Source organism: Elgaria multicarinata, chromosome 3 (genome assembly GCF_023053635.1).
Source record: "Elgaria multicarinata webbii isolate HBS135686 ecotype San Diego chromosome 3, rElgMul1.1.pri, whole genome shotgun sequence".
Lineage (NCBI taxonomy): Eukaryota > Metazoa > Chordata > Lepidosauria > Squamata > Anguidae > Elgaria > Elgaria multicarinata.
In genome coordinates, this window is record NC_086173.1 from 110,297,586 (window position 1) to 110,310,961 (window position 13,376).

Sequence of the window (13,376 nt, forward strand, 5' to 3'; positions counted from 1 at the left end):
TTTTTTTCAGGCCTTCACATCTCTAAACTCACCATATGATTGAAGATTCAAGGAAACTTGTATAATTGACTGATTTATCATTAACAACAACAAAGCATTATACAGTACAATGCTATGCATGCTTATTCTTAGGTATAGGATCGCAGCCTTAAAGATTAAAAAAAAACTTCCTTTACAAGATGTATTTTTAAAAACTCCCTGGTAAACTAAATGCTTGCAAGAATAATACAAAATATTGCTTCTCAAGTTTGGACTTTGTTGGATCTAGGCAGTTGAGGAACCTGGAAGGGTTGTCAGGAGCACTTCCCTATCTTTGTTCTAGCTCCAATGGAATTCCCTGCCTCTGGAGGTCAGGCAGGCACCAATTTTGGATTCCTTTTGGCGCCTCCTGAAAATGTCATTGTTCCAAGAATCCTTTCCTTAATGACCAGCCACGGTTCACAGTTCACTTTTCATTTTGCTTCTTTTAAAAATCTATTTTAAGATGCTTTATTCTGTTTTTATTTTACCTTGTACACCGCTCCGAAATGTTGAATGGGGAGCAGTATATAAATATTGTAAATAAATAAATAACTTACTGCATCAAGGGGTACCAGCAAGAGATTGCTCTCCACTGACAGTGCAGCTCATGACAGTATATAAGGTAAATGCAAAACTGTATTGAGATCCAGAAATAAGATTACCATTTCATTCTATTAATTTACAGTAATGGTTTTCTAGGAAGAATTAGTTTGGCACAATAATCTTAAAATCAGCTCACTTGAATCACTGCACCTATCAGCAAGGTGACTTTTCTTGGTATCAATCTAAAAGGTGGAAAGACCTGGAAGTGAAAGGACAAGCATTAATCTATATATATTATAACATTCGATTCTTCAGGGATTACATAACAATTTTCGTCTCAATGTTTTGTTCTTGTTCTACCTTTCCAAATTCTCTTTTTGTTCTGCTTTCCCGTTCATGTATTCCCTCCTTCCGCAAGATCTGTACTGTCTACTATATCTTGAACATACCACTCACAGTGTTTTGCCACTTCCTATGTGCTCCACCTTCTGACATTTGGCTTACATCTCCTGATTATGCCTCTTCCACCGCTCCCTGTGGTGATGAAAGCTATGGAGGTGTGGGCTCTTTTCTTATACATGTCACTCTCATTCCCCTCTCTCTACCCTTCCCTTACATTTTTTCTCCATTGAAATGCAATTTAGTAGATTTTTCACTTCTTTGTGTCTGCAGTCTGTCAATTCCACAGACCACTTCCTCTTCTTTTTTGAACTTGCTGCTTGGCCTTTCCCTCAGTTCCTTAGTGTTATAACTTTAAAGCTTCAGCAATTTCACTGGCGCTCCCTTATTAACGCTCAGCTTCGTCCCAAAACAGTTACCCATATCACATCTTCCTGGGCTCTATGCTTGCCTTCCTTCAATCATGCCTCATCTGTCCCTTTGTCTTTGTGCACTGATAACCCTTAGAAAAACAAAACTAAAAAAGAGATCACTCTACAAGATTTGCGCTGCTTCTCTATTGTACCTAGATCACTATTGCTACTAAATGATTAATAATACATTTCCCAACTACAGCAAGCTGAGTACTTACAAAGAACAACCGTGCCCATCTTTTGACTAACTGATATTGATACTCAGCCATTAAAAATAATAACACTGTTTTCAGAAATGTTAATCATTTTAAAGGATGAGTTATTTTAGAATACACACAGTCCCATCATAGCAAGTAATCCAGAAAGCATTATCTATTAACAGTGAAAAGATTTACTTCAATCTGTTGTGGAGCTGAACTGATTCTCTCTCCATATCTGTCAGTGACAACTGCTGTAAGACTGGTTTGACCTATGGCCAAGCCATGAACTAGAAAAGTAGTGTATTCATCAGAAACTTCGCTGAGAGGCCTGCAGTAAACAAACAAACAATAATTATGCAACCTGGTTTATGTAAACAGGAATAAATAAGACTTTCTGTACCAGACATCTAGCCTTGCACCTCTAGAAGTTGCATGCTACCTGAACTTCAATTGAAAACCATAGATACTGACTAAATTTTAAGTAGCTTTAATCAAGGATAAGGCACAGTAAGTAACACGATCAAAACTAACATGCCCAGCAATGTTATACAGAGAGAACTATTTTGAAAATAATATATGTAAGATGTTTATAGGCTCTTATATAAAAGGCATGATAATATGAAACACGGAAATTCATGATGAGAAGCCATGACAATTCAAATTCACTGATTTTACAAATATAGCAATTTAAGGCTCCCCAGGGAGCTTCAGCTGTTGGGCGGTATAAAAATGCAATAAACAACAACAATAATAATAATAATTTCTGCAGTTCAGAATTTAATAGCCCAGCACTGAGGCCATAAATTAGTGAATTTTGAAGATTTTAAAGACTTTGGCTAAATTATTTTACTAAACAAGAGGCTTAACCATAATGTCTGCAACTGTAGGAAAAAAAATTCTGTTACTGGAAGGTGCTTTGGTGACAAAAGCTACAACAGGTTCCGGAGGAGCTGACAAGGTGAGAAGCTGAGAAATCTTTGATGGCTCTAGACAGAGGAGCCTGAAAGATTCTAGGCAGAGCCCAGTGCAATAGCTATCTATTCACATAAGGAGAACAGCTTAAAAAAATGGCCTGCATTTGAAGAGAACGGCCATAGCTTCCACAAAAAGACCAGAAAATTTCCCCTCCTAGGCCCTTTCTACACCTAAGGATTATCCCAGGAAAATGGAGAGATCGTCCCTGCCTGCTCATGGGATTCCCTGTGTGTCATCTGCATGCACAGGGATGATCCCGGGACGATTCTTGGAAAAAAGGCAGGTGTAGAAATGCCCCTAGTTAGTTAAGGAGGGAAGAACCGAGTGGCTTCAGTGTTTCTGCATTTAGAGTGCAAACCTATGAAGGCTGGTTGAGGAATGTTGGGAGTTGTAGGACTTATTTTTCTGTTTAAACATGCATAGGGTTGTGCCATTACAGAAGCTAGACAGTGCTTTCTAAGTTGTGACACCCAGGTTTTAAAATTCCTTCCTTAGTAAGACCCACCTCATTCACATTTCAAACAGCTTCTGCTGGCAAGTAAAGATGCTATTATTTTGCACAGCCTTTCCGTAAACACTTGATGAACACTGATACATTTTAAACAGTGCTATGCTACTTTTATCAGAAGTATTTTAGAGGAATATATTTTACTACTTAGTGTTCTCTTTTTTATTTTACTAGTTGCTGGTTTAGCAGCTTCTACGTCAATAGAAAATAAACACAGACATGTAGAAATCAAAACCATGCAGCAGCTTTTAATGCCATAATTTGTCAGACCCACTGTAATGTATTACTGTTTTTTCTCTCTGAATGTACATTATTATGATCTCTCTGCAAATTCTTCACAGTATTGCTTTTGTTTTCTCTGCCTATGAGAGAGCATAATTAAAATATCACTTACTTCACGGAAATAATCTGAGATGCTGCCTTTAGATTTAAGTCCATGAAGCTGAAGTATTTCGCCTGAAAGTATTTCTTGGAAGCATCCAGCACTCTGACATAAGCTTTAACTTTTTTGCCAATTTCTACCTGCAATGCATTTGTTTACAATATTCACATTTCCTCTGAATAAATACTCCCCCTGTTTATCAACACCTTCATTAATACTGTAATTACTTAGTAGTGTAATCAACTTCTAATGCTGAACCAGAGACTTGACCTTGGGGGAGCTAGGGGTGGCAACGGCCGACAGAAAGCTCTGGCGTGGACTGGTCCATGAAGTCACGAAGAGTCGGAAACGACTGAACGAATAAACAACAACAAATAGCAAGTGCAAAGTCATTCTCAATGCTCCTCAGAAGTGATAGTTTGAAGCCATGCCTTGTTCAACGCAGTTCATGCTTGAAATAGCCAACCTCCCGCATTATCCATGGGATGTGTGAACTTTGAGGCAGAAAACTATTTCCTTCCCACTTGATGCTCACAGAGCACTGGTTTGGTTGAAATCTCCAACTGCTTTCAGTTCTACTGGGTGTAAGCCTATCAAGGATGCCCTAACCCCAAGAGCTTCTAGGGGAACCTCAGAAATCTTCAACCTCCTTCATGTGAATGTTGCTTAGAGGCTTCACTCCGATCAGTCCTCCTTTTGGGCAGGCTGTGACCAAGAACATTGGGAGCTCTAGAAATAGTGCACACAATCATATGCTATGCCAGTTAGGAGGGGAAATAAAAGCATTTATATGGCACATTGCAGGGGTCCCCAACCTGTGGGCACACTGGAGAATTTGAGTAACTGCTGTGGGCACCACCACAAAATGGCTTCCATGTGGCTGGTGAGGTCTGACTAGTCAAAAGATGTGTGTGTGTGGGGGAAATAGCGACACTAGAGGCTGTGAGAGAGGGAAATAGCATGGCAAAGGGGCAGAAGGGAGAGAAAGGCTAGAGAGGGGGAAAAACAGTGAGACTAGGGGCCTGAATGGAAAGAAAGAAGGTTAGGGCTGGGAAGGGGAAATTGCAAGGAAAGGGGAATGGGTGGAGAGAAATAACAAGAGTGGAGATATATATATTTTTGTAAACCACTCAGAGAGCTTCGGCTGTTGGAAAGAAAGGAAAGGAACCTCTCGTGCAAGCACTTGAGTCAATGCTGACTCCTAGAGGGAGGCCTGCTTTCACTGACATTTTCTTGGCAGACTTTTTGTAGCGGGGTGGTTTGCCATTGCCTTTCCTAGCCGCAGTTACCTTTCCCCCAGCTAGCTGGGTACTCATTTTACTGACCTCGGAAGGATGGAAGGCTGAATCGACCTGAGCCGGCTGCCTGAGAACCAGCTTCTGCTGGGATCGAACTCAGGCCATGGGGAGAATTTCGGGTGCAGTAATTGCTGCTTACCACTCTGCGCCACACAAGGCTGTTGAGCAGTATAGAAATGTAATAAATAAATAAGAGAGTGAGAGAGCAAAGGGGAAAGATCTGTGTTGCTGGAAGAAGATTATGTAGGGTCAGGAAGCAACTCTGTTCTTCTCTTCCTTCCTGCTGAACAGTGGCAGGTATAGGAACAAAAAGTAGAACCTGGTGCGTAAATGTTTTTTCAAGTTATTTAAAAAGTAAAAAGAAATTTTTGAAGGCAGCAGGGAATGGAGGGCTTCACGGGTACGGTTGAAGGTCCCCACAAGTGCCCCGGTGCCTGTAGGCGTCATGTTGGGGACCCCTGTATGAGAGTGTTTAAAAACAGTTCATATACAATGGACTCCTTCAGATGCATACTGAACTGCAGCTGAACCTCACCTATAAATAAGGCCATTCTTTCCGTAACCTCAGAACAAACCTGCAAAGTACATCAGTATTATTATTTCATTCTGCAGAATAGATTGAGAAATAGTTGCTTGTCTATGGCCACTTAGTAAATTTACAGCTTGGGTTTTTTGTTTTGCCAGTATTTCACACTAGTTCCCTATAACTTAGTTTCCAGGACCTCCTGTAATGAATGAACCCCAAAGAGTCCTATTTACTTGAGGAGAATATCTCATAGGCAACAATATAGAAATGAATACTAACCTTGTCAACAACTCCAACGTATAGTTCTTGTATATCAGAAACATACACCTCAGCTTTTGCAAGAGTAGTAGAAGCAAGACACAAGTCATGAATCATTATAGACACTGACCCTGGATGTAATGGATATACCTAAAATACCAGGAGAGAGGAATACACAAAATGTTGCTCTTAACTGGTTTGATTTTATTTTATTTAAAATTGAAGATACTGTTCTTAGAGTACACAACGAAGAGGACATTAATATCCAGAACAAAGGAGAGTTGTACTAAGATGTAAAAAGATGTATTTCCACTGAAGGAGAAGCTGCCCTTTCCAAGTTAAGGTCTAAAATAAATTTAAGCAGTCTCATGTCATTGAGTTAGTGCAAATGGCCTATAGGCAGCAATTGCAATAATAGACCCTCATGCAGCAGGAAGCCTCTAGTCCTATATTCTCCATCCTGGAATCAGTAGAACAAAAACAAAGAACAAATCATGGAGAAAAAGGATCACTTGCAAAAAGAAGACATTGTAAAAAGACAATGCAGACAAAATCCGAAAGGAACCCCCGCCCCCAAAACACCTGCAACAATGAGAATTCTATTCTTAATGACTCTATTTGACTTGATGGTACCTTACCTTCATGAAGAACAGTTTAGCATTTCAGTGAATACCATTGTGATTAAACAGAGTTTTGTTATACATCACCCCATTTCCTTTAGCTTCAGCTGTCACAGCATATGAGCACACACATTTCTTTATAAAATGGCAAAGCACATATATCACACTGAAGTTTGACACCTCATAAAAGGTTCGTATTTTTACTGCTGAAAGCCAAGAAACATCAGATGCAGTATGAATCAATCTGATTGCCTATTTTTTAAAAATAATATTTTATCTAACTTTTCAGACAAATATTGTCTCTCAAAACAGCTCACATCAATGAGAGAGAGAGAGAGAGAGAGGGAGAGAGAGAAAGACCGTGTCCTCAGGCTTACAACTAAAAGACAAGACACAGAAAAGTAGAGAAGGGAGATTAGTTTGACAATGCCAGAACAAAGTGGTGAGTTGTTAAGGGACATTTATGTTCCGCTGGGGCCAGAGGGATCATCCTTGATTGCAATCTTGCTTGAAAAAAGGTGCTGCAACTGATCCAAATTATTTCCAATTATTGTATTAATCCACATCTTCCAAGACTTTATGAGGGGTGGGGATAGGGGGCTACATTTTAGGAATTCATTTTATTCAGTATTATGGCTATGGAATGTTCTGAACATTCTTGAAATTCACACTTCCTACATCTGGAAAGAGATGTCTTGTTTGCTCATTCAGCCTGTAATGAAATATTCATACAGGACAGGAGGAATGTTCTTTTGTTGAATTTAATAACCTAGCCAGAGTTGACCAGGGGAAGATTTTTTTCAGGACTGAAGTAGGTCTCAGTGAGAGTCTTAGGAGACTACTAAAGAAAGAGGTGTGCTTATATATATATATATATATATATATATATATATATATATATCCATCCCAGACACTTCATACCTGCTGTCAAGTTTTTGATTTTCCTCTTTTTCCAAGTGCCTGAGGCCTAGTCCCATGTAGTATGCAGTACCAGACCCTAGGCACAGGGCCTTGCGTATCACCTATTTATTCCAACTGAATTTGTTTAGGAGATGTTCCTAGTGGACTGTTTCATGGAACAAACATAGTTACAATAGGTATTGCATTCAAAATGCGGCGTTTACTTGATTAATACTAACACATGACTTAAGGCTGTCCCCAATCTATTTTACAATGATAACTGACTATTAAATATTTTTCCCTAAAGAGAGTAGAAAATTGTTGCATGATGTTACTTACCACTGCAATGCCTTGAGCTTCTTCATAAGCCACTTTTACAATGTTGACAACACTGGCATTAATGAAAAAATATCCAGAGCCTTCCTTAATGAGCAGTTCAGTCTGCCAAGAAAAGTACATTTGATATAATTTACATTTTCACAGAGACTACTTAAAATAATATGCAAAGGTAGCTCCTTACCTGGATAGCCTGGTGATTATAGATTGTCACTTCTTTAGGACTCACTTTTACATCTTCCACAAGTATTAGTTCGGTAGTTGCAGACACAGATATAAGAGGCTCATACTGCAAGGAATATGGAGACAACAAAAAATGTTAGCATGACATTTCCAGGCTTACATCATATGAGAACAGACTTTGGAACAATGTTATATATAGAAAGGCAAACAGACTGCAGAAGAGAAGGAGATGCAGTAGACTTGAAATACTGCATGAAACATGAACCATGAAACAAGATATAGGTCTGATTACTAGATTGCCATCCCTGGATTTCTCTATTTTCACAAAATGAATGAGTATTTATGAAACTATTATGAGTGCTAACATATTATGAGTGCTAACACAATAAGCCTATTCTTTAGCTCATGTTTCAGTGATGTAACTTAAAATAAAAATCTAATTGTGTTTCCTATTCCAGCGCTGAAGGAAATTAGACTTCATAAATTCATCACATTAGTTCCACATGCTCAAATTGCCTACCGTCTTCCCTCCCCTTCTCCTCTTGTTACACCTCCCCCATTGTCAAAACTTAACATTGAAAAGTCATAGAGGTCAGTGAATGTTACTTATATGATGATGAAAATGATATTCCCTTAGTCTAGAAGAGGATTCATGGCATGTAATCCTGCCATTAATTATGCATGCGTAAACCACATTGACTCCTGTGTTTCAGCCATAAGAGCTGCAGCTGTAATGACCAACCTGCATACTCTGCAAACAGGCAGGATCACTTATTAAATCAGGTAGATTAATGGAGAAGTTACATCGGATATTCCTGTTTGCTTTCTTTTCTTGAATAAACAATTAACACATTTGGAATAGACAAGCATACTTTGGTAATACGCACATTGTTTCAAATCTTCCTGCATTACTAGAATTGGACAATTACAGATCTAATTTAATTAATATTCGTATGTAGCAAATGTTTATCTTGTCAAAAACTGGTTTTTTTGGATTAGAAAAATAAAAATAAAAATCACTTCACACTTTTGTGAAAACTCCTTGTAAATTCTTTAATGAAGGTAGTATACACATCCATTAAATAAATAAAATCTAAAGGTACAAAGAGCCCCATTGGGCTTGCACACACAAGCTTTAGGAAAAGGTTGTAACTCAGCGGAACACATTCTTTGCAAGCAAAAGTTCCCAGGCTCTATCCCTGTAACTTACATTCCTAAAGTCAGCACAATCCATTAAATGATGTTCACACTTATTCAAGAAATGAACGTTTTTGCAGAGTGAAACAAAAAACTATCCACCCCTTCCAGCAATTACTACCTTCAAGCAGCTAAATTATTTTGGTCACTAACTAAAAGCCACTGATGGTTTCCTCAACTCAACAATATAGAGCAATTTTCCACATTCAATTGGGTTACAAGGACATAGATACAATTCCTTTAGTTTGAATGGCCACTTTACCTCTAAAGATGAGGCAATTTGCAGATTTACAATATTGTTTAAAGTTGCAATCCTGCCACTTAGGCAGCAAATTTTGTATGTTGTCTTAGTTCTACAGAAAGCTTTGTCCTTGATGTTAAACTTCAAACTTCTGTGCAGCGTCATATACGTTCAGAAAACATTTAAACTCAATTACAGGCTATTATTCTACTGGCTGTTTTATTTGAAATGGTTTATATTTAAAGTTTTGTAACTTTAGAATATACAAACATCTTAAGAAACTCAGGGCAATTTCAAAAGCAGTTTGTAACATGGCATGGATTTCATGGAGGTGGGATAGGAGGAAAGTCCCACTGGGCTCATGTAAGCACTTTGCTCAACCTTTTGAAGCTTTCTGGATTATGATCAATGTGTTGTGTTTTAGAACTGCACAAGTTAAAATACTCATTCCTTTCCCCAGTGAAATCATAACTATATTTCCTTTCCAGTGACATCTGCATTACTGATGCTTCATATGAAACATACACAAGGTAACATTTCAGATAAGTGAAAACACAGGCTAAATTTTTGCGTGTGCAAATCTTGCATTCAGAGATTGAAAGAGAGCACATAATAATTAATTTAAGTACTAAAAGTAAACAGAGAGCAATGGCAGCTTGGGTGCTAGGCAAAACTTTGTTCTGCCACTCTGTTTGCAAGTGTCTTGCATTTTATTCTTGCATTTTATATTTTTAACTATTTTAAAATTGCATTTTCCTTTATAACTGATCGTAGTCCACCAAGAGAGCAATGTTTATTGGTCAGATTAGAAATGTACAATGTTGAACTTTTTAAAAAGCTACTAAAATGTACTAAAATATACTAAGGAAATGGCAACAGGAAATATACCTAACTAGAGTATTAAAGGAAAATCTGGAAGAACACTGCATTACCGGTTTATTTACTTCACAGGCAGTCAAATGACCATGCTGATATCCAACTGCAGTAGCAGATATAGTTACTGTTCCGGGTTTATGATGAACTAAAACAGTTTGCAAACCTAAGAAAAATGAACAAACAAAATTGAAAAAGCAGTATTTACTATTTGATTAATTATCAACATAGAGGAGCATGGAGATTAACTGGTCTTCAAAGTTACACATGTACATTTCCCCCCAATTTTTTGTTTGATATATCCTTAAAATTTTTTTTTTTAAAAAATTCCAACAACAGATTTTGTTGAGAAAAACATTACATTCCTTCCAAAATGTTTTTTTGGGATTAAAATAAATAAATAAGCCAACATCAAACCCATCCCAGGAAGAGGCACTAATGCCATCGGGTATAACCAGTTCACCAAATACATAATGTATTAGAACGGTACCTTGCATTTTCTTTTGATTGCTTCCATGATCTTTCAGAGACAGCTCCATTGGCATATTGGCCTCTATGCTGGCTAAGGAATATTTTGTTGATTCCCAGATAATATTTAGGGAACTGAAATTGTCAAATTTACGTCCCTGTTGATCATAAACCTCCAGCTCCAATACTGGATTACGATAATTTGAGATAGGAACCTGGAAGTTAAATCATTTAATTTATGAACAGCAAAAAATAGCCTTAGAATATTTATGTGTGGAACCAAAAGCAAGCCATGTTGAATTCTAAACCAGCAGGCTAAATTGTTGGGCCTTTAAATATTTCAGAAGCACTGTGGGTTGAAGTCACAGCAAAGCAACTCTTAAGCTATTTCTATAGATTTCTATAGAGTACCTAACTACCAGAACCAGAGGTTGGTGTTCTACCTTCATTCTTTAAACTTACCCCTTGCTTGTTCTGGAGAAGAAAAGGACAGGAGATATCTAGCTCAGGACTTGCATACAGGGGTGCCAAAGTGAGTCGAGAGGGAATGGCACAGATCAACTTCATAACAGCAGGTTCCACAGCTGGAAAGGGGTTAGTAACACTGGGCTTGTTTCCAACTGTTAATGAAACTACCTGCATAAAAATATGAGAAAATAAATGAAAAGAGAAAAGGAAAGCAATGTTTAGGAATGCTTGCTTGTTTATTTAATGCAAACTTCCATTTTATGCATAGTTCAAAGGAGAAACATTAAGAGTTTATGTTCCAATAATAGCCTGCACGCCTGACAGATAAAGATGTATCATTCTGACATTTATTTTCAGAAGCAATTCCAGTCCATTATCACAACCTCTCATTGTTTATAGCTATTTGATCCAACTTACCAATGCAAAATGAAAATTAAGTCTTCAAGATTTTGGAACAGATGGCAGAACTCTCTTTCTTCAAGGAAAGAGGTCTGTGATGTATGCACTACATACATATACTAATGGCTGCTTTAAAGAGTCATTAATTTACGTTTTAATCCTCACTTTCTTTCTGCCTTGACAAGAAAGGATATTCTTATACAACAAGGATACCAACCTATACCACATTTCAAGTCATTGTAGGTTATATGAGTTACCCTGGGAACAATTTTCCAAATTCCATTGATTTCAATGATGCTGGTATAGGAGATCCATGCATAACTCACCAGAGTTATGGTGGATTCCTGCATTGAGCAGGGGGTTGGACTCGATGGCCTTGTAGGCCCCTTCCAACTCTGCTATTCTATGAGTTCTGGGTGGACTGTGCATGATGTCAAACCTAACAGTTTCCATTGTCTTTAAATTAAAGACAAATAGTGTGCTTAAATACTTACCCACAAGGAAGTAATATTGTTGATGAACATGCCCAGCTGTATTTAAGTATGTACACTAAACAGATGGAGCCTGAAAACCTTGAGATGCTCCTGCAATTGAGTAAACTCCAAAAAAAACTAATATGGTCAAACAGTATGAGTTGAACTGCTGAGATATTTAGGCAGACATGAATACTTTGTTTTGCTCCTACTTGTAATTGTAATTATAATTACATGATGTATTTGTAAATGTATAGTAACCTCAAGACTGTTTATCACTTATTTTTCCTATTGCTTTCCAACTGTATCTGTAGCACTTTGGGGGGAGGGGAATCTGAAAATCAGTAATTAAGCTTGAGGAGTGAGTTGAATGCCCTTTGTGAATAAGCAATGGTCTTATATACAGGAAATACTCTGAGCTGTTAAAGCTATTAACACTTTCCATGACATACAAATCCTGTGAAAAAGCACTTGTAATGTTAACATTATTTAAGAATGCTTAATTCTCAAGAGTGTCCTCAGATGCATCAGAATACATAAATAGCAGCAACGAATTTAAGCATTCAAGATTCTATATGCAACTTAACCATTTGAAACCTTATTTCTTTAGTTGTCAACAAAAAAAGTCTCTCTCAATTGTTGTGGTCTCAGAGTCCAACAAACTATATCACAAGCATCTGTCTCACTCACTTGTTCCCCCAGGGCTTTGCAAGATGCTCTAACCCAGTGCTGGAAAGGATTCCGACTTGTCGGTGGCCCTAGCAAGGACAAACCAACGTTCTCTGGATCCTCAACACTGATGTCCCTGAAGAACTTGGATGGCTCTTGAACCCATGGCCTAGGTCCGCCTTCAAACAGTATATCTTTGGAGGAGCCCAAAGTTACCAAGGCAACAGAAACAGGATCAACAGTCTAGAAAAAATAATAACAATAACGATTAAAATATTGTAAACCATGCGCAATACTTAAAATCATCTCAGCAGAAGAGTAAATCATAGTTTTCTTACATTAGTCTTTATGTTTAAACTTTAAAAAGAACAGAAACATAGAGCCCTTCCAGGTATCTTGGCTGCTGTGAATTTTGCTGTTTTAGTGCTGTAGGCCACGACACTCTGATCTGCTAACAGAGGACCAGCAGGATATAAATTATTTTGAATATAAGCTGAGAATTCTTGAAATTCGGAAGGACATAGATGAAAGTTTCTGAACTATAGCTAAACAAATACAACAAAATAATTAAATAGCAGTTCACAGTACAAATATACCTCACTCAACTGAACGCATATTTAGCAGTCGTCAACCAAGTCATCTCTTGTGTTGAACAATTTGTTGCCAGTACAAGAATTTTTATCATTTTAAAACATTGTCAAGTTCATCTCTTTTCCTGTACTTGCTTTGGAGTACAGTCTTCAAGTGACATGACATTAGAAAGATCTAATGGATCTCTTCCTGATCATCCTAGAGTGCAGGAAACGGAATAATGGGCTTAAGTTACAGGAAGCCAGATTCCGGCTGGACATCAGGAAAAACCTCCTGACTGTTAGAGCAGTATGACAATGGAACCAGTTACCTAGTGAGATGGACTCTCCCACACTAGAGCCATTTGAGAGGCATCTGGACAACCATCTGTCAGGGATGCTTTAAGGTGGATTCCTGCATTGAGCAGGGGGTTGGACTTGATGGCCTTATGGGTCC

General features: G+C 37.9%; 1 protein-coding gene across 1 annotated transcript in view; it reads right to left on the minus strand.

Annotated features, from left to right (window-relative positions):
• NUP210 (nucleoporin 210) overlaps positions 1 to 13,376 on the minus strand; it is a 107,107-nt gene that overhangs the window by 36,351 nt on the left and 57,380 nt on the right. Inside the window, exons 15-24 of the mRNA XM_063121248.1 lie at positions 12,372 to 12,593; positions 10,804 to 10,977; positions 10,364 to 10,556; positions 9,933 to 10,039; positions 7,564 to 7,668; positions 7,383 to 7,484; positions 5,545 to 5,673; positions 3,454 to 3,581; positions 1,772 to 1,904; positions 761 to 823 (exon numbers count right to left, since the gene is read on the minus strand). Of these exons, the coding sequence (XP_062977318.1) occupies positions 761 to 823; positions 1,772 to 1,904; positions 3,454 to 3,581; positions 5,545 to 5,673; positions 7,383 to 7,484; positions 7,564 to 7,668; positions 9,933 to 10,039; positions 10,364 to 10,556; positions 10,804 to 10,977; positions 12,372 to 12,593 (1,356 nt within the window). The remainder of the gene's footprint in view (positions 1 to 760; positions 824 to 1,771; positions 1,905 to 3,453; positions 3,582 to 5,544; positions 5,674 to 7,382; positions 7,485 to 7,563; positions 7,669 to 9,932; positions 10,040 to 10,363; positions 10,557 to 10,803; positions 10,978 to 12,371; positions 12,594 to 13,376) is intronic.